Genomic DNA, 21,563 nt, shown 5'->3' on the forward strand with positions numbered 1-21,563 from the left:
TAAATCAAGCAAAATAGAGTTAAGTTTTTTCTAGATGTTCCCGTAAGGAAGTACCTGACTGCATCCGGAGGCTAAACAACCGCTATTTCAGTAATAATTTGTTGGTCAACGACTTAGTCATATACAATGACTCCAGCTTCAGCCACAATCCAGCCGCCGTTTCCTGATCAGCCACCTCCGTGATGATTTGATCATCAAGACTAAGTAATATGGTAGAGTGTGCCTTCTCTTCCATAACTTCTAACTGCGGGTCAGTTGGTCCGTCTTCTGACTCCGAAGTAGTACTCTTTGGAGCCAACGGACGCCATATCTGCTGTTGTTTTAACAGAGCCTTCATCTTAATTTGCCATAGCCCGAAACTATTTTTCCCGGTAAACTTCTCAATTCTTATTGTTGAATCTCCTGCCATTGTTATCTTCAAGAAACTCTCCAAGGATTGAACCTAAGCTCTTGATACCAATTGTTGTGCGACAGCGGAAGCAAAGGTCGTAAACAAACAAGAAAACAATAAAGAAATTCAATGCAAACAATAAGAACAACACCAAGAATTTACGTGGTTCACTATCGATGTGATAGCTACGTCCACGGACACCAAGATCGAATGATTTCACTATAAACTGCAAAGATTACAAAGATGATTCTTGTCTTTCTCAAGAACGGCTCTTCTCTAACCCTTTCTAACCCTAATACTAATATTAGGGAGTTTTTATATTAATCCCTAAAATAAAAGATACTTGGGCAGAAAGATAATAAAATAAGATAACTTAAAATCGCAAAATCCGCGTTCCGTATTTTTCCTTCTCCGCCCGGTCAGACCGGGCAAGGTCTGCCCGATCGGGCGCGAGAAGAAAACTCCATACGAATGCTTCAACGTATCCAACCCCCACCGCCCGGTCAGACCGGGCAATGTCCGCCCGATCGGGCGAAGGCTCGCCCGATCGGGCGCGAGAGCAGCTTCTTCAACGAATTTGCCAGGCACCTCTTCTTCTTCCGCCCGGTCAGACCGGGCAATGTCCGCCCGATCGGGCGGACAAAGCAACGAAGTACGAGTCACCTAATACTTATCAACACAGCAGGCCCTCCAAACAGATACACTTCGATGCCAGAGAGAATCCACTTCTTTGGTTGGCAAGGTTGTTGGAAGGGATGAGCAGAAAAAGGAGATAATTACACTGCTACTGAAAGATGATCAGAGTAGTGAAGGTTATGTTGTGATTCCTATTGTTGGAACGGGTGGCATTGGGAAGACCATCCTGGCTCAATATGTATACAACGACGAACAGAAGTATGTATACAGAGATGAGCAACTCTATGCATATAACGATGAGCAGCAGAAGTGTAATTTTGATCTCAAGGCATGGGTGTGTGTCTCAGATGTGTTCGATGTCAAACGTGTGACAATAGATATAATTAACTCGGCCTCCCAGAGCAATTTCGACTATAGCAATTTGGATCAGGCACAAGTGAAACTGCAGGAAGTGCTAAAAGGCAAAAAATTCTTCATTGTTCTTGATGATATTTGGAGCGAGGAATATGATGATTGGTACAGGCTGCAGGAACCTTTCCGACACGGTGCAAAAGGAAGCAGAGTGATAACGACAACCAGAATTGAGAGTATTGTAATGATGATGGTTAATAATCCAACTCAACGTAATATCATCAAGTTAGAAAGTTTGTCAAACGATGATTGTTGGCTTATATTTCAGCAGCATGCAAAAGTAGGTTTTGACCTCGCTGAGATGCGGGATAATGTCATAGAAAAGATTAATGGATTGCCTTTGGCCGCAAAAGCTCTAGGAGGTCTCCTTAAAAGTATTCCAGACAAGAGCCAACGCCGAAAGATATTAGAGAGCAATGTTTGGGGTGAGAAGAGCAGAGTTTTACCGGTTTTAAGGTTGAGTTACCATCATATGCCATCTCATTTGAAGCAAGTCTTTGCTTACTGTTCAGCATTTCCAAAAGACTACAAGTTCAAGGAGATGAAAATTGTCTTACTATGGATGGCTCAGGGCTTCATACCAGAAACCCAAAATGAAAGAATGGAAGATACGGGTCACAAGTACTTCAATGATTTGGTATCAAGGTCGTTACTTGAAAAAAGTATGTCTGATGCAGGAAAGTTCATCATGCATGACCTCATACATGATGTGGCTCAATTGGCTGCAAGTGGCGTCTGTTATGTAATGGATGTTGTAGATACACAGAGAAATCTTATAAGAACTCGCCATTTGTTTCACCCTGGTCATGTTCAAACATTGGGAAATCAAATCATGGTTCCTCAGTTGCGAACTTTTCTGTGCAACAACGTTTATAATCTGGACTTCATCCAAAGAATGCATTATGTACGAGTCCTACGCCTACATTCAAGCGAAACTAAAGTTCTGCCAGATTGTATTGGTGATTTAAAACACTTACGCTACCTTAGTCTCGAAATCTTTAGCATAAAAATGTTGCCACAATCAATAAAAAATCTTTGGAACCTCCAAACACTGTGCCTGGAAGGCTGTCGTAGCCTTAAGAAGATTCCATATATTGGATCTATGAGAAAACTTCGCCACCTGTCCATTGAGGATACCTCTTTACAGGAGATGTCGTTTGGAGTTGGGGAATTAACAAACCTGCAGACTTTAGACAAATTTTTGCTAGCAGCTGATGGTGGATCCAAGGTAAGGGAATTGAGGATGTTGAATCATCTCCATGGAAAATTAATTATTCGGGGGCTAGAAAATGTGACAGAAGTCGTGGATGCACATGAAGCTCAATTGCATAAAAAAGAGAGTCTAGATGAGTTGTATCTGGAATGGGGAGCTTGTATGAATGAGGTTTATGACAAGACTAAGAGAGAGGTGGTTGAGAAGTTGCACCCTCACACTTCCATCAAGAAGTGTGAGTTGCGTGGGTACATGGGGTCTACCTTCCCAAGTTGGTTGGGAGATCCTTCTTTCAATAACATGGCTCACATAAGGCTGAATAATTGTGAGAAATGTGAATGGTTGCCTCCACTAGGGCAGCTACCCTCATTGAAGAGTCTTTGGATTGAACGTATAAATGGTATTAAGGAGGTAGGCCTTGAATTTTATGGGCATTGCTCAACTCCATTTCCGTCTTTGAAGACTCTACTTTTATCTGGTTTGGAATTATGGGAGAAGTGGATGCACCCACCAGTTGGTATCAACAAGGCATTCCCTGTCCTTGAAGAGCTTTCCATTGATTATTGTCTGTTATTGAAAGGTAATCTACCTCCTCATTTGCCTTCTCTTAGAACGCTGGATATCAATGCATGTAGAAAACTGCAATCCTTGGAGTTGAAGAATTCGTCTTCCTCAGCTTCTCGTCTGTTGAATGCTGTGAGTCTATGGTCTCTATTGATCATATTCCCTTGACTCTGCAACTGTTGAATATCAATTGTTGTGAACAACTAGGGTCTGTAGAATTTGCTGAACAGCCTACAAATTTTTCTCCTAGAAGTGAAGACGGGAAAACCCCAAAGAGTGAAGAAAACATAGGAGTTTTCCTAAAGGCTTCATTGGAACTTCCTCTTCTCACTAGTTTGAAAATAGAAAGTTGCCCAAGTCTAAGATCATTACAACAAAATCTACTTCTCCCGGCCTTACAAACACTTGAGTTATGGGATTGCAAGTCTATGGAAAGGCTTCCTGGTCAATTGCTCAATTTCACCTCCCTCGAACGAGTATTTATTCTTGAATGCCCCAAAATCCATAGCTTAGCGGAAGGTGGCTTACCCAGAAACTTGATATTCCTTGAAATAGAAGAAGTGAACATAAAGCAGGCAGTAACAGAGTGGAAATTGCACCTCCTTCATTCACTTAAAGCTCTTACGCTTAAAAATGTAGGCATCTCTGCAGACTCAGTAGAGTGTATTCTGTGCCCACATCTTTCTCTGCCCTCTTCCTTGTGTCTCTTAGAAATCAGGGGTTTCCAATATTTGAGAATCATATCCAATGGCAACACCCTTCCCAACCTCACTCGTCTTGATGTTATGGATTGCCCAAGGCTTGAATCATTGCTTAGCAATTTTACCTCGCTTACAGATTTAATAACTGAAAATTGCCCAAAATTCCACAACTTTTCAGAGGGAGGTTTACCCACAAACCTGCGGTCTCTTTCAATCTCTGATACCAACATAGACAAACCAATAAAAGAGTGGGGATTGCACCTTCTTACTTCCCTTCATTCTATTTCTCTTACACTTGTAAATGTTAGCAGCTCCTTAGATTGCATTAGCGGTTCTGACCTTCCCTCTTCCCTGCGTACATTACATATAAAGGGATTCCAAAATCTGAAAACAATATGCTGTTCCACTCTTCCTGACTTGTCCTCTATCAATGTCCTCTCTTGCCCCCGATTCGAATCATTTGGTGACCATGGCCTTCCTCCAAGCATTAAAAGCATTTATATTAAAGAGTGTGAGATGATACAGCAACATTTGAGAAGTGATCCCAGTGGCCGTATACTTACAGAGAATGGAAGATTATCGTCGCCTCTGTCTCAAAGTCAACCGAGCTCTGCCCACTCAAGTAAGTTCACTTAAATAATGCTATACATACATCTTAAATGTTTACATCAGCTTAAATTTTAATTGATACAAACAATCGTAACTATCAATGGAACTTCACTCAAGCAAAAAAGCAGTAAGTGATTTTGACGAATTTGACCATTTCAAGCTAGTTCTATATGCCTTTTTTGTTATTTTTTTTTTGGCATCCTCAAACAGATGATTAGTATAGCATTCTAGAAAAGTGCAGGAACATTTACATTATAATGATGCAAATAATAGTGGTGGGAGGGAGAACTTGATCAATCTACTAGCTATACTTATTTACATATCTTTCACAACATACTACTATCAATACTCTAGATCGGGTTTATATTTCATTTCATTGTGGAAGGTAATGGATATTGTAGTCACATACCTTTTACAAAGTATTATTGATACAAATTTACTTTTTTAGATGTTTTTTAGATGAGTTATATAAAATAATAGGGAAATACAAAGTATTATTTTTATGTTGGACATATTATAGAATAAAAGTGCTGTTCTGATATATTGTAATAATATCAGGTACATGACTTTCAAATGCAGCTGTTTGCTCATGTTATGGTGCTAAGAAACTAAGGCTAACAGTAGTAATAGTGTTGATAAGTATTAGGTGACTCGTACTTCGTTGCTTTGTCCGCCCGATCGGGCGGACATTGCCCGGTCTGACCGGGCGGAAGAAGAAGAGGTGCCTGGCAAATTCGTTGAAGAAGCTGCTCTCGCGCCCGATCGGGCGAGCCTTCGCCCGACCGGGCGAGCCTTCGCCCGATCGGGCGGACATTGCCCGGTCTGACCGGGCGGTGGGGGTTGGATACGTTGAAGCATTCGTATGGAGTTTTCTTCTCGCGCCCGATCGGGCAGACCTTGCCCGGTCTGACCGGGCGGAGAAGGAAAAATACGGAACGCGGATTTTGCGATTTTAAGTTATCTTATTTTATTATCTTTCTGCCCAAGTATCTTTTATTTTAGGGATTAATATAAAAACTCCCTAATATTAGTATTAGGGTTAGAAGGGGGTTAGAGGAGAGCCGTTCTTGAGAAAGACAAGAATCATCTTTGTAATCTTTGCCAGTTTATAGTGAAATCATTCGATCTTGGTGCCCGTGGACGTAGCTATCACATCGATAGTGAACCACGTAAATTCTTGGTGTTGTTCTTATTGTTTGCATTGAATTTCTTTATTGTTTTCTTGTTTGTTTACGACCTTTGCTTCCGCTGTCGCACAACAATTGGTATCAAGAGCTTAGGTTCAATCCTTGGAGAGTTTCTTGAAGATAACAATGGCAGGAGATTCAACAATAAGAATTGAGAAGTTTACCGGGAAAAATAGTTTCGGGCTATGGCAAATTAAGATGAAGGCTCTGTTAAAACAACAGCAGATATGGCGTCCGTTGGCTCCAAAGAGTACTACTTCGGAGTCAGAAGACGGACCGACTGACCCGCAGTTAGAAGTTATGGAAGAGAAGGCACACTCTACCATATTACTTAGTCTTGATGATCAAATCATCACGGAGGTGGCTGATCAGGAAACGGCGGCTGGATTGTGGCTGAAGCTGGAGTCATTGTATATGACTAAGTCGTTGACCAACAAATTATTACTGAAACAGCGGTTGTTTAGCCTCCGGATGCAGTCAGGTACTTCCTTACGGGAACATCTAGAAAAACTTAACTCTATTTTGCTTGATTTACGTAATTTAGATGTTAAAATTGATGATGAGGATGCTGCGTTGATTTTACTTGTATCTCTACCGTCTAGCTTTGAGAATTTTGTAGAGTCTTTTGTTGTTGGTAAGGATTCTATAACCTTAGAAGAAGTGAAGGCAGCACTTCATACTAGGGAACTCAGAATGAAAGCTACGAGTGATAATGGGGATAATGGTAGTGGGTTGTTTGTTAAGTCCGGAAAGTCTAAAAAGAATAAGGGGTTTAACAAGGGGAACAATGCTGGGTCGGGTGCTGGAAACGGCAAGGATGGATCTAGTAAAACCACTACTAAAACATGTTATTACTGTAAAGAACCGGGTCACTTTAGGAATAATTGTCCGGTGAGGAAAAACAAGTCCCAGGCTGCTGTAGTTGAAGAGAAACCGAATGAGAGCTATAATTCAGAGGAAGATTTAGCATTAGTTAGTTCTGCTAGGTCTGATGATTTATCTGATAACTGGGTTCTAGATTCGGGGTGTTCGTTCCATATGTGTCCACGTCGAGATTGGTTTGATACATATGAACCTCGCAATGGGGGTATGGTTATAGTCGGTAACAATGCTCCATGTAAGGTCACAAGTATTGGTTCCATGAGGTTGAGGACTGTTGATGGGCGGAGGTTAACTTTGACTAATGTACGGCATGTTCCTGCTTTAGGAAAGAATCTGATTTCATTGGGTACCCTGGATGACTTGGGGTACAATGGTGTGTTTTCAGATGGGGAGCTGTGTATTTTCAGAGGTTCTGAGTTGGTACTTAAGGGTATCAAAAGGAACACCCTCTATGTTTTTGAGGGTGTTACACTGCCTAGTTCTGCGGTTTGCGCATCTGTATCTCACCAGGAGATGACTAAGATTTGGCACATGAGGCTTGGTCATATGGGGGAGAAGGGGATGCAGCTATTGTCCAAGAGGGGTCTTCTATCCGGGGTCAAGGTTGCCAACCTTGAATTTTGTGAGCATTGTGTGTTTGGTAAGAAACACAGGTCAAAGTTCAGCAAGGGTGCTCACATTACTGATGCAGTGCTCGATTACATCCATTCAGATTGCTGGGGTCCATCTAGAGTTGAAGGTATGGGAGGTTACCACTATTTTGTGTCATTTGTTGATGACAAGTCCCGATACACATGGCTTAGGTTGCTTAAGTCAAAGGATGAGGCCTTCAAAGTTTTCAAGCAATGGAAAGCTTTGGTGGAAAATCGACAAGGAAGGAAGATCAAGAAGCTACGAACGGACAATGGGCTAGAGTTTTGCAAAGACGAGTTTAATCAGTTCTGTGCAGATGAGGGTATAGGTCGGCATCATACTATCAGGAAGGTACCACAGCAGAACGGTGTAGCAGAACGGGTTAATCAGACACTGCTAGAGAGAGTTCGATGCATGCTCTCTAATGCAGGGCTTGGGAGGAGGTACTGGAGTGAAGCTGTGTTAACAGCTTGTTATGTCATTAATAGGGGTCCTCATTCTGGAATTGATTCCAAGATTCCGTTTGAGATCTGGAGTGGTAAGTTGCCTAATTTTTCGAATTTGAAGATTTTTGGTTGTGTTGCTTATTATCATGTTATTGAGGGTAAGCTGGATCCACGAGCCAAGAAGGGGTGTTTTGTTGGGTACGGGGATGGTGTGAAGGGGTTTAGAATTTTTTCACCTTCGGAGGGTCGGGTCATTCTTAGTAGGGATGTTACTTTCGATGAAAACACCATGTATTCAATTAAAAATGCAGAGATTTCAGATTTGAGAAGGGAAGGAGACAATTTATTACAGACAGATGGGGTACTTGAGGTACATCAGTCTACCATTGCTGATTTACCTCGGGTACAATAAATTGATGATGATGCTGATGTTCCAGTGCCGGGTACTCCTGAACCTGAGATTACTCCTACTCATTCTAACTCTGGGGATGAGGTGGAGCAATCTAATCAGGGGTCATCTAGTCAACCTGACACCATTCTTGAGATGCCTAAACGAGTTATCAAGAAGCCTGTTAGATTGATTGAAGAGATGGAGGGAAGAAATTGCTGTGTTGATGAGATGACAGGTTATGCATTGAGTGTAGCTGATGATGTAGAGTCATTTGAACCTGCCACATATAAACAAGCAATTAGTTGTAGTGAGTCTGCGCAATGGCTTGCCGCAATGGGTGAAGAGATGCAGTCTCTTTACAAGAACAGAGTGTGGGAACTGGTAAAGGTACCGGAAGGGAGGAAGCTTGTGGGTTGTAAATGGATTTACAAGAAGAAAGAAGGGTTGTCGGAAACTGAGCAGATACGTTTTAAGGCTAGGCTAGTTGCTAAGGGGTTCAGTCAGGTAGAAGGGGTTGATTTTGTTGAGATATTCTCACCTGTGGTTCGACATACTTCTATCCGTGTGTTATTGTCAATTGTAGCACATTTTGATCTTGAGCTGGAGCAGTTGGATGTTAAAACGGCTTTCCTTCATGGCGATTTGGAGGAGGAGATTCTGATGAAGCAGCCCGAAGGATTCGAAGTTCCTGGAAAGGAACACTATGCCTGCAGATTGCTAAAGTCATTGTATGGACTTAAGCAATCCCCCCGACAGTGGTACAAAAGGTTTGATTCTTTTATGGTTTCACAAGGTTTTGACAGGAATTCATATGATTGCTGTGTGTATCATAGTAAGCTGGATAATGGTTCCATGATTTATCTTTTGTTATATGTTGATGACATGTTGGTTGCCACAAAGAATAAATCTGATATTGCTAGATTAAAGGAGATGCTTAACTCGGAGTTTGACATGAAAGACTTGGGTGCAGCTAGGAAGATTTTGGGTATGGAGATCTACAGGGATCGGGCTAGAGGTAAGCTTTTCTTGACTCAGAAAAGCTACATTGAAAAGATTTTGTCTCGTTTTGGGATGGACAAATCGAAGCCTATAAGTACGCCAACCACTGTTAGTTGTAAGTTGTCTTTGTCTATGTCACCTCAATCAGAGGAGGAGTTGTCTTATATGTCTAGAGTTCCATATGCAAACGCGGTTGGTTGTTTGATGTATGCTATGGTCTGTACTAGGCCGGATATTGCGCATGCTGTTAGTGTTGTAAGCAGGTTTATGGCTCGACCTGGGAGGGAACACTGGCAAGGGGTGAAAAGGATTTTTCGCTACCTGAGAGGGACAGCTGATATTGGTCTTGTGTACGGGAATGGTAAGGAATGCTTGGTCACTGGGTACAGTGATTCTGATTATGCAGCTGATGTGGATACCAGGAGGTCTGTGACTGGTTATGTGTTCACTTTGGGTGGTTCTGTGGTTAGTTGGAAGTCTACATTGCAGTCATCAGTTACGTTGTCAACTACTGAAGCTGAGTATATGGCTTTAACTTCTGCAGCTAAGGAGTCTATTTGGCTCAAAGGCCTAGTAGGTGAACTGGGTATTGCACAGGATTTTGCTACAGTATATTGTGATAGTCTAAGTGCGATTTGCTTAGCTAAAGATCAAGTACACCATGATCGGACGAAGCACATTGATGTCAGGTATCATTTCTTACGTACTGACAAGAGGATTAAGGTGAAGAAGATTGGGACTGCTGACAACCCGGCTGATTTCTTCACTAAGCCTGTTCCGTTTAGCAAGTTTAAACATTGCTTAGACTTGCTAAATATTGATTACTACGTGATGTAGTAGGCCCTGAGGGGCGAAGTTGGGGAGCTCCTGGTGTAGGTGTGTTGGCCTTAAGGTGGAGCTTGCCCGGGGCTTGTGATGCAGGTGGAGCATTATGAGTTGTTATACTTGGAGACGAGTATGTGATGGGTCTTGGTTGAAGACTTATCGGGATGTTTGGCTTATGCATGAGTCTTGCATCGGGTTTGGCTTGAGATGTTTTTTTTTCACTATGTCTTGATGGGGTCGTTTGCTGACTACGAGTTCTCGTCAAGGTGGAGATTGTTGATAAGTATTAGGTGACTCGTACTTCGTTGCTTTGTCCGCCCGATCGGGCGGACATTGCCCGGTCTGACCGGGCGGAAGAAGAAGAGGTGCCTGGCAAATTCGTTGAAGAAGCTGCTCTCGCGCCCGATCGGGCGAGCCTTCGCCCGACCGGGCGGTGGGGGTTGGATACGTTGAAGCATTCGTATGGAGTTTTCTTCTCGCGCCCGATCGGGCAGACCTTGCCCGGTCTGACCGGGCGGAGAAGGAAAAATACGGAACGCGGATTTTGCGATTTTAAGTTATCTTATTTTATTATCTTTCTGCCCAAGTATCTTTTATTTTAGGGATTAATATAAAAACTCCCTAATATTAGTATTAGGGTTAGAAGGGGGTTAGAGGAGAGCCGTTCTTGAGAAAGACAAGAATCATCTTTGTAATCTTTGCCAGTTTATAGTGAAATCATTCGATCTTGGTGCCCGTGGACGTAGCTATCACATCGATAGTGAACCACGTAAATTCTTGGTGTTGTTCTTATTGTTTGCATTGAATTTCTTTATTGTTTTCTTGTTTGTTTACGACCTTTGCTTCCGCTGTCGCACAACAAATAGCATCTACAATTATAAGGTTTTGGAAAAGCTTGCCTTGTTTTCAATTTTAATGGTGATATGAAAAACTGTTACCTGATTCCAAAAGTTTTTTCTTAAACGACATTTCTTTTTAGCTGATTACTAATTCAGATATTCCGTGCAGTGGCTTAATTTCTAAACTAGGCTGATCTTGAAATTTCACCATACATGCATTCTCTTGAGGCTTGGACATTGTATTGGTTAAGAGATACAGAGTATGTTGTTTAGGAACATTATTACCTTTGTGCTTACTTTTATTTTTCCTTTCTTAAACAGATGATTATTAGTGTCCTCAAACCGAAAAGTGGAGGAACATTATGTATAGCAACACTACTTTTGTTTTCTTTTCCTGAATATTGTAAATAATAGTGGCGGGAGGCCATTGGGAGGGAGAACATGATCAATCAACTAGCTGTACATATTTTAATGTCTTTTACAACACACTACTATTTAACTTCAAATCGGATTTAAATCTTGTGTCTTTGTTGAAATTAATGAGCATTGTCGTCATACATACATTTTCTATGTAATTTGATAGTTTCAAATTTACCTTTTTAGATGTTTTTCAGATGAGCTAAAAAATAAAAACATTAATATTGTGTTGAAAAAGTTACAGAAATATGAGCAATGTTCTGATATATTGTAATATCAGGTACCTGACCTTCAAATGCAACTGTTTGCTCATGTTATGGTGCTAAGAACTCAAGAAGCTAAGAAGCCTAACAGTAGTAATAACATCTACCATTTTAAGGTAATATATTGGAAAAGCTTGCCTTATTTTTATTTTCAGTTTAAGATATATTTTCGAGTGCTGTTGATGGTGATTTGAAGAATTATGTTACCTGATTTGAATATATTGGTATTAAGCCCGCATTTTAATACCACCTGCCATCCCTAGCTACCATGAAGCTTCTTTTATATTTGGTAATTACAACATGAAGCATTTTCTTCCCTTGGAAATTAATCTAAATATGCCATATTTTTAAAGAATTGGTTTTTACTGAAATAAATACAAAGCCATTCTAAAAATCTGCACAATTGATGCTAACCATTAACACACATTAGCTCTATAAGGCTAGTGTCTAATTTACCGTGTTATATAATTAGTTTATTTTGCAATTGTTTCTATCATGATTGGAAGACCAAGGCTGTTATAATGTACTCTCAGTCCAATTGAAACATCCAAGGACACTATTTGTGAGAACCAACCACCTTAAATTTGTCTTTATCATTATAGATGATGATCTGATGAAATGCTGTGCATACAACTAGCTTTTGGTGGGTTTTCCTGATTTGGGTTAGCTTGCCTGGCATAGAAAATCCACAGGACCTTGAATATGTGTCTTTTAGGTTCTAACTATAGCTTGGTTTGGGCACAGTTCAGCTTCAACAAAGACTAAAAAAAATTAAGGATTTGTTTTTCAATGTGATGAATGTGCCATTTATCTGTTCTCGAGTTTTGGTAGTTCAATAACAACCAGGTTTTCTTCTTTAGGTTTGTGTTATTCCAGAGGTATCTCTAATAACAAAAGCTCTTTGCTTATTTATTGTCTTGATTGGTTGATAATTCCAAACTAGTATATTCTGATGCTAATTTTGTAGTCACTCGTAGCTTATTAATATTACTCTTTTTTTTGCTGTGTTGGTAAAACTTCCTACTGCTTTTGTTTCCCACCTTTAGTAATCTTGTGAGTGGTTGAACGGCCACTGGAAATTTAGTTTTCATTCATGTACCCAACTTAATAGTACGTCCCTAAATGATGCTTGTTATTCACTTAGTTGCTACCTAACTGTTAGTCTTTGATCTCATGCATACAATAAAACACATCAATGATCTAACTTTTTTTTATAGTTGACTGTTAATTTTAGCCAATGACTGCGCTAGAAGCTACACATGAAGGATGCAATTTTCAGTCGCATTGAACTATTGTATCCTATAATCTGTTAGGGAATGAAGGGCAATGGAGTTGACTTCTGCATATTGATAGTAGATGGTTATAGGCATTAAGGTATTATATGATCTCCACTTTCTTTGTTAATTTTCTAAATTTTACAAAGTATATATAGTGGTGGTTCCAGAAATTTTTTGTTATGGGGTTCGGACTTGCTAAACACATATTTTGCATATGAATGAAATCAAATAACATAATTTAAAATACATTACAATTGATAATTTGGGTGTGCACATTTGTAATACAAGTGCAAAATAATAGAAAATTGTAATTGAACTTGACAAGTCTCCAAATTTTGGAACGATTATATATCTATAATCTCTATAAATCTTAACCAGAAAAAAATAAATTTAAATATTCAATGTAATCATATTTCATGGTTAAGGTATTTTGGATAATGGGTAATTACTAATTGGGGTATTAAGTATGAAAAAGCCAAAGCAACAAAGTACAAGCCAAAAAAAAAACAAGAAAGAGAAAGAAAAAAAAAAAACTTTTGGATAACTAGTAACTCACGCTATAAGCCAATAAGTATGTAAAAGCGAAAAAAAAAAAAGGGTAAAAGCACAAAATTAATAAAAAGAAAAATAACAACATAATGTCAGGAGGAGTCGAACCCGCGACCTTCAAGTAAACCTAATGAACTTCAACCGCTGGGCCGCGTTAGAAATTCAACACATTTTGTGACATTATATTTTATTTATTTAAACTTTATAGCAAAGAAAACTAATCAGAATTTTCCGGATCTAGTATAGGTTCAGTGGGTTCACCACTGAGTATACATTTTAAGTACAATTGGAGAGTTAAAAAAAGGTTGAGATGCATTATACGATGTTGGATTTGTTGTAGGAGGGAGTACTTGTTCAACAAAGTAGCATAAAGATCTATACATAACTTTCATGAGATACAGTTAAATTTCAGAAATGGAAAAATCTTTATGGCATTTTAATAACTTGCAGAAAATATTTAATACAAAAAAGTGCAATATTGTGGTATCAGGTACATACTCTTCAAGTGCAACTGTCTGCTCAGTCATAGTGTCAAGACTCAAGAAGCTATTGAGAAGCTCAACCATGGTAATAACATCTACCAAAGCTTCCCTTTAATTTAACAGGAATGTGTTGAATAATGCTTGATTAATCTTTGACTTCTGAAACCAATGCTTTTGTTCTTTCAATTGCATATCTCCTCAGTTTGAAGGTGGTTTATGCTTGTGATTGTCCTTCAATGAAATTCAACTGTCTTTAATCATCTGGCTGCTGGTAAAGACAATATAATTTTCAGTTATCTTTCTTACGTTACACAAAAGGGCTGCAACCCTGCAAACAGGAAGGTTCTCTACTTTTAGGCAATTATAACACAGTATTTTTTTCTCCTCAGGAAATCAATATAGTGAAGTTCCTGTGATCAAGAACGTGAAGTGAAGGCCAAACTTTTGCAAACGATGGAAGCACGGTTTTCTACTGAAATCAGATAGTACAAAGCATTCTCAAGATCTGGACTTTGATTATAGCAATCATCAGACATAAACTCTATAAGGTTAGACTACCTGATTTATGGTTATTAATTTATCTTGTAGTTGTTTCTATCATGAATTTTAAATTTAGGCTATTATAATGTCTCACATTCTCAGTTCAATGCCAACATCCAAGGACACTCGGGTTCATCAATGAAGATCTGACATCTGATGAGCTGTTTTGCTGCTGATGATGATGATGGCTTGCGTTACATCATTAAACGACCATGAAATCATGATTTTTGGATTCTGACTATAGCTTGGTCTGGGGAAACATGAATGGAGGTTTATTATTGCCTTGAATTGTTGTGTATTGATTTCTTCATCTGTACCTACTCATTTTGTTAATTTTCACTTTTGATTTGGGGACAAGTCATCTAATTAGTACAGTGGTTCATAAAAGTAGTACGTAAAGGTAAAATTTGACTACTTTTAGCCTTTAAACATGATGATGGGGGATTTATTTTTCCACAATATTACCCAATATTATCAACATTAAATCATACTTTAGTGTTTATTTGATTATTGTACTATAATACACATTTTTATAGGCATCTTGATATTCAAGATTCGAAGTGGAATGGTGTTGAGTGGTAGTTGGCTCCAATCCTTTTATTTGGCAAATACTATAATCGAAAGTTTAAATTCCACCACCTAATATTATGCTAGTATATGTCTCAAAGCAACTTTAAGCTTGAAGAATAGTATACATACTGCATAAAAAAGTACTGCAGATGCCAAAATGATCATTTCTGAAGGAATCATATAGTATCAATTGAGATATCACACTAGATTATATATACTTTTTAGATACCCATACTCTTCTAGTATTTCTTCCTCTGATGCTTTTTTTAGAAAATCCGTCACTCGGTATCAAATCAATTAAGCCCAAAATATAGTAGATGTTAACTACATACACAAGTAAGCAGTTTTACCTCACAGATGCTTTCACTGCAGGAAAACTGAAGAAAGACTGGAGTCCGGAGGCCGGACGTCGTATATTGTTTCATAGACTGGAACTTACATTCTGTTCATTCTAGAAATGCAGTACTCTGAAATCAAGAAAATAAAGAGAAATAAAAGACTTGAATAATAGACAAAGTAGGAAAGACACTGAAAAACACATTGAAAAAAAGTGCATAATTGGGATGTATGATAGTCACATATTCACATGGTATCACCTTATCATTACAGGGACTGCAAAAGACTAGCAAAAACGGAGATGAGTAATGCACGATAGAGTGTGACGAAGAGGATCCCTTTCCATTCGACGTTTCAGCACAGGACACTGAACAACCCATAATTCTTGAAGTTCAGGAGGAAGACAATTGTCAACAAAACATTCAAGTTTTGGACATCCCCTAACATAGAGGGAAGTGAGATTTAGAATACTCAAGCAAGATGCTGATTTCATATTAATGAAACCACTGATGGCTAATCCGGTCAATGATGAGGGCAGACGAATATCCTCATTTGGGAAGGAGTATATTGAATTTGAAGAGCACCCAATATCGGATATTGAGAGCTTTTCAAGAGTATTAAGGTTGTGCAACTCCCATTCTTGCATTGGTTGTTCAATGTTGAGTCCATCCATGTAGAGTGAAAGCAAGTTCATGGGTAGACCGCCTTTTGGAAAGTAGTGGATTTTTGGACAGTTTGTAAGAATCAGGTCTTGGAGGGAAGTGAAGTTATGCATTTGATTTGGGAGGGACTCTAGGTTTCGACAAACTGATATCAGAAGATTTCGTAGGCCAGGGAGAACAAGATCTTCCGGAAATGAGATGAGATAGGGACATTCACTTATTGTTAACTTGGTGAGGTTAGCAAGTTTTGATGGACTCAAATCTTCCTCAGATAGTGAAAGATCAGAAGAAGAAATATTTCCTCTTTCTGTTAATCTAAAGTGGGAAAAGAACTATGAGCTTCAAGGGTTTTGAGGCGATCTTTACTCAACAATGTTAACTGAGATTGGCAATTGACAACCTCCAGAACCTCCAGAGTAAGTTTTTCATCATAAGAAGAATATGATTCCCTGAATTCCACGAACTGTAGTTTCTGGCAACTAGAGATAACTAATTGCCGAAGGGTCAAAGGTAGCTGATCAACCATGACAAGGGATGAACAATCATCTATTATCAACTTTTAGAGTCGAAGGAGGCTTGGAAGAGAGGCATACAGTTGCTTGCAACGTTGTATCTCAAGTGTGTGTAGCAAAGGGAGACATGAAGGTAAAGATTGCTGTGGAGAGGAACAATCCTTGATTGAAAGCTCTTGAAGGCAAGAGAATCCCCTGTTATCAGCTGATGACTGTAACCAACTCTCCCAAGAAGTCATAGACCTAAACCTCAGAGTTCTTAATGTCGGAAATGGATTTGAACAACCAACACCATGAAAATCATAACCTACGACTTTAAGACCACGCATTTCTTGAACCTCAAGCTCCTTCAATGATGGCAGCTTCCCTAGTGATGGTAAAGATTCATATCTCTCACAACCTACTAGCTTTATGATAACCATCTTAGTAAAAGAAGGGTCTCCCAACCATCTTGGGAACGCCACACCCTTGTAGTTCCGCAAAGTTAACACTTTGATAGATTTGTGAGGCTCCAACTGATCAAGCACATCTATTCTAGTGTTGTCATCAACCCCGTTAATAAAGTTTCCCCAATCCCATACCATCTCTAGCTCATGAAGACCTGATTTCTGATGCAGCCTTGCTTCTCTTGCGTCATTGGAGCTTAACACATTTTCTAAGCCAGTTATAGTTAGCTTTCCCCTAAGATGATTCAAATTCTTCAAATCTCTTATAATGGGTGCATTTGCTCCTATGATAAAATTGTTCAATGTTTGCAGGTTCGTCAGATTCCCAATCCTCAACGGCATCTCACGAACAGAGGAGCCATCAATATCCACATGGCGAAGGTTGATTAAGCATCTCATATTTTCCAACAGCTTTTGAAGTTTGTCACAACCTTTCAACAGCAGAGTTTGGAGATTAACAAGGTTGCTTAAGGAATCAGGCAATTCTTCAATATTATTGTATGAGAGATTGAGAAGCCGTAAGAGCTTCAGATCGCCTATGGATTCTGGAAATATTGTAAATTCCATGTGAGGTAGCCGTAGCACCCTCATGCATTGAAACATTCCTATAAGATCAAGTACTCGATTTGAAGAACCAGAAAATATATGCTTGTCAAAATGAGCAAAAGTACGAAAGTGGCTGACCTTTAAGGAAAACATATCATCGCATCTGTCAGGCTCATCTAGTTTAGTGAAGGATATATGTCGAGCTCTACAAGAGGCCTTCGACCAATCTTTATTAACTGAACAATCCTTTATTGCTAAGCATAATTTACCTGCAACCTCTCGAGCCAAATCACTTTGTAGGCTGTGCATTTTGAAATATTCTGATCCCTTTATGCTCGGTTCAAAAAATGATCTTGATACTAGATCATGAAAATAATCATGGCCTATGTCTTCCATTTGCTTGTTTCCTCCATTTTCGGGTAAAAATCCTTCAGCCATCCACAATAAGATGACATCCTTCTCTGTAAATACATGATCATATGGAAAAATGGAGCAATAAGAATAACACCGTTTCAGATGCGATGGAAGGTCATGAAAACTCAACTCCAATACCTCTAATACCCTGCTCTCGCTCATCCTCAAAGTATTATAATGAAGCGTCTCTTGCCACTCATCCTCCTCTACTTTAGACCTCAAAAGGCCTCCAAGAGCTTTCGCTACCATGGGTAGGCCTCTGCACTTTCTTGTCATATCATCTCTCATTAAGCTAAAATTTGGGCTTAAAGAAATACCAGCATCATCAAATGCATTTTGTACAATTATACGCCAACAATCATCATCTGAGAGACCCTCCAACAAAATCATACTATTCAGCTGTGGATTCATGACCCTGGCAACTTTCTGGCTTCTTGTAGTAGCCACAACTCTACTTCCCTTCGCTCCTGCTCTTAATGGGGTCCGTAACCTATCCCAATCACTATACTTCTCATTCCATATGTCATCAAGTACGATCAAGAATCGTCTACCTGTTAGCACTTTCTATAATCGCACTTGAGCTTGATCAAGATCACAAAAAGTGTTGCTTTCACCAGTGATTGAATTAATAATTGATGTTGTTATTCTTTTAGCATCAAACACTTGAGATACATAAACCCATGCCTTTAAAGAAAACACATTCACTTCCTCATCATTGTAGATGAGCTGAGCAAGAGTCGTCTTACCAATGCCTCCTATTCCAACAATAGGAATTACAACATAGTTATTACCAGTCATTGAGCTCTCATCATTCAGTAGTCGACTTATGGTCTCTTTTCTGTCACCTTCCCGTCCATAAACAAATGGCTCACATAACAAAGAAGTTGATTCCCGCCAGCTTTTCCATTCTCGTTCTGCTCTTGGAGGTATAACTTGTTGCTGCATCACATGTACAGAAAGTCCTAAGCCCTTAGTCTGGCTCAAAATTTCTTTCAACTGCTGATTAATCTCTTCTATCTTCGCTGTTAAATCTTGGCCCGAGTTAAACATGAATGACAGATGCTCCACAGCTTTTGATCCACTAACAACAATGCTTTGCACCTGTCAGCTTTTGATCCAATTACAGTGCAGCAAGGAAACTTGAACATTAGTAAAACTCATGCATTACTGTAAAATTTGAGATAGTTAATGAATTTGCGTACATTATATAATACTGAATTACTCGATAATAAACTCATTACGAAAGAATTAACTGTCAATTTGATACTCGACAATTATTTAAGTAGCCAATAAGCCAAATACCCTCCCCCATGGCCCCATACAAGTCACACTCACATAAAATTTTCATCACACCATCTACCCCACTATGTACTGGCCTACTAGGTATGTATCTAATATCTATACTCGTTTAAGTGGATATAAATCTAATCGTTCCTCTATATCTTGATCCATTTAATTAAAATTTCTATACCCCTACAACAATCCCACCTACCTACTCCTACCCAATACCCGCTACCTATAATGGGTATGTATCTAACACCTTGAAATTTGATGATTTAAGATACAATTAGGCAAATTATGTTTTTTTATTTTTTATTTTTTTTTATTTTTTTTTGGAATAATAGACAATTATGCTTAGATAGAACCAAACTGGTAAAATCGGTCCAAATTCCAAACCAAACCAACTGGGACTGATGTATACCTTTTTACGTTAAACCATGATAATCTTCGTGGTTTGTTATTTGTATATACTTTTATTACTTGTTCAATTCACAAATAATCTTCTTATTATGTTTGGACTTGCATATTAAGAGATTAGTAGGGTGAAGTAATGTGTCAAGAAAAATATCAACGTCATGTGTATTAAAAATAAAAAATTATGTGGAAGACTAATTAAGACTAATTATGTGGAAGACTACCAAAGTAAGCAATATTGTACAAAGTGGAGGACTTAACAAACCATATTATTGTTAGGTGAACTAGCCAAATTGGGGTCGTTATTCTTCAAAACACGGCCGTGCACATCTTCCTTGATCATCAACTCATAAATATGAGCTTGTGTAGCAAATGCATCCAACACATCCTCTAAATCATAAGCCAAGTCTTGAAGATCCTGCATCCATGACTTTACACCATTATTACTACTATCAAGTTGCTTCTGCCCGGCATCGCTTAGTACCGCCTCTATCATTCTATGTTGCTTCTCCCATTGCTTTATGGTTTTTTCGTTGTATTTCGCCTCCCTTTATTAACTTCATAAACATTGTAACTCCTGGTGACAGCATCTTCTCAAACAATACTTGCAAAAATGCTGAAAGAAAAGTTTCTCCTATAGCCATTTTATATATATATATATATATATATATATATATATATATATATATATATATATATATATATATATATATATATGGGTAATGCTATACATAGCCCTTAGGGCTATATATAAGCATTGAATTTACTCTTGGAAAATGTATAAAGTTAGGAATTCATGACAAAAACACGCGCAAATCGGTGTAATTAGTGTGTTTTTGTTATGATTTTCTAAATTTAAACAATTTTCAAGAGTAAATTAAATGCTTATATGTAGCCCTTAGGGCTATGTATAGCATTTTCATATATATATATATATATATATATATATATATATATATATATATATATATATATATATATATATATATATATATATATATATATATATATATATATATACTTTAATGTTAGAAATTCAATTGAGGCGTTCTTTGATGGTTGATAGTGGGCCAAGTGGGGTGTAACACTATTATTTGAGTAGAATTGTCAAGAGTCATCAAGACCCCGTGGTTTGGGCGAGTCAACAGTCAAGCTTTAACATTAATTTTATCCACCCACCCATAATCCGTCCTCATCTTTCTTTCTTAGCGTAAATTAAAAATTATACTACGTAATTTCCATCTCTTTAAGATTGTCACATTGGTTTTTAGGTCAATATCAAATAAATTATCATATTTTCATTTTAGTTGTTATGATCCCAACAATTCCTCTTTGTAACTCACAAAAACAAAATAAAAAAAAAAAAAAAAAAATCGACCCACTTTGCATAATAACTTTTTATCTTAACATGGAGAGAGTGTTTCAAAAGTAAATATTATTTTTTTAAGTTGAGGAAAGTGAAACTAGATGTATGATCATTTGGTTGAGCGTAGAAAAGTTTATTTCTTTTAATTTTAAGTTCCCATGGAGTTTACTTCTTAGAAAATGAGTGAAATTTATGTATATAGTCATGCTAGTGGATGCTAGTAGAAATGGCAACGGATCGGATGCGGCTAAATCCGAATCTGATTCGTTTAGTAAACGAACCATGGACTCGAATGTGAACCCGATTCGTTTAGTAAATGAACCCTGGACTCGAATCCGAAAAATCCGAATCCGATCCATTTATTCGGACCTCTGAAATGATCCGCTTTTTATTTTTATTTTTATTTTTTTATTTTTTTATTTTTTTTTTGGGTCATGTGTGATATACTATAATTGCTTGTATTATCATACTCAATGAAGTATAAACATAACATATTTCAATTATACACTAAGTTACATAACAAAATTTTGTTACAAAACAAACAAGTAATTGTCCCAAGTTATAAACCATATATGCTTATACTCTTGGACTCGGTCGGACTTTGCATAAGGTCCAAGTCCGATCCGTCTTCTATTCGGATTTGGATTCGAACTAATTTTAAACGGATTCGGATCAGATTTATTTTCTTCGAATCAGATTCGAATTGAACTCGGATTAAATTGCCATCCCTAAATGCTACTGATCTATTATAAGTGATTTTT

The 21,563-nt window shown here is 38.3% G+C and overlaps 3 protein-coding genes across 6 annotated transcripts; 2 read left to right on the forward strand and 1 right to left on the reverse strand.

The window, feature by feature from the left end:
* The first annotated feature begins 1,003 nt into the window (after positions 1 to 1,003).
* LOC110727143 (putative disease resistance RPP13-like protein 1) lies at positions 1,004 to 14,982 on the forward strand. Of its 4 annotated transcripts, none has more exons than XM_021906691.1 (7): positions 1,004 to 4,538; positions 11,425 to 11,523; positions 12,625 to 12,781; positions 13,724 to 13,800; positions 13,918 to 13,986; positions 14,105 to 14,263; positions 14,358 to 14,982. In XM_021906691.1, the coding sequence occupies exon 1, from the start codon at positions 1,623 to 1,625 to the stop codon at positions 3,381 to 3,383; it is 1,761 nt and encodes a 586-aa protein (XP_021762383.1). In that variant the 5' UTR covers positions 1,004 to 1,622; the 3' UTR covers positions 3,384 to 4,538; positions 11,425 to 11,523; positions 12,625 to 12,781; positions 13,724 to 13,800; positions 13,918 to 13,986; positions 14,105 to 14,263; positions 14,358 to 14,982. The 4 variants fall into 4 exon arrangements, with proteins under 4 accessions (XP_021762383.1, XP_021762386.1, XP_021762384.1 ...); XM_021906694.1 differs by having other exon boundaries at positions 14,377 to 14,982; XM_021906692.1 differs by having other exon boundaries at positions 12,721 to 12,781.
* On the forward strand, positions 3,644 to 4,552 carry LOC110726976 (putative disease resistance protein At3g14460). The gene has a single exon (XM_021906517.1). The coding sequence runs from the start codon at positions 3,644 to 3,646 to the stop codon at positions 4,550 to 4,552; it is 909 nt and encodes a 302-aa protein (XP_021762209.1).
* Positions 14,983 to 15,447: 465 nt separating the features above from the next.
* Positions 15,448 to 19,932, reverse strand: LOC110726977 (putative disease resistance protein At3g14460). The gene is made up of 4 exons (XM_021906518.1): positions 19,702 to 19,932; positions 18,414 to 18,842; positions 16,417 to 18,305; positions 15,448 to 16,138 (listed from the first exon to the last, which is right to left on the reverse strand). The coding sequence occupies exons 1-4, from the start codon at positions 19,930 to 19,932 to the stop codon at positions 15,448 to 15,450; spliced, it is 3,240 nt and encodes a 1,079-aa protein (XP_021762210.1).
* Positions 19,933 to 21,563: the final 1,631 nt, after the last annotated feature.

Source organism: Chenopodium quinoa, unplaced genomic scaffold (genome assembly GCF_001683475.1).
Source record: "Chenopodium quinoa cultivar QQ74 unplaced genomic scaffold, ASM168347v1, whole genome shotgun sequence".
NCBI classification, from domain to species: domain Eukaryota; kingdom Viridiplantae; phylum Streptophyta; class Magnoliopsida; order Caryophyllales; family Amaranthaceae; genus Chenopodium; species Chenopodium quinoa.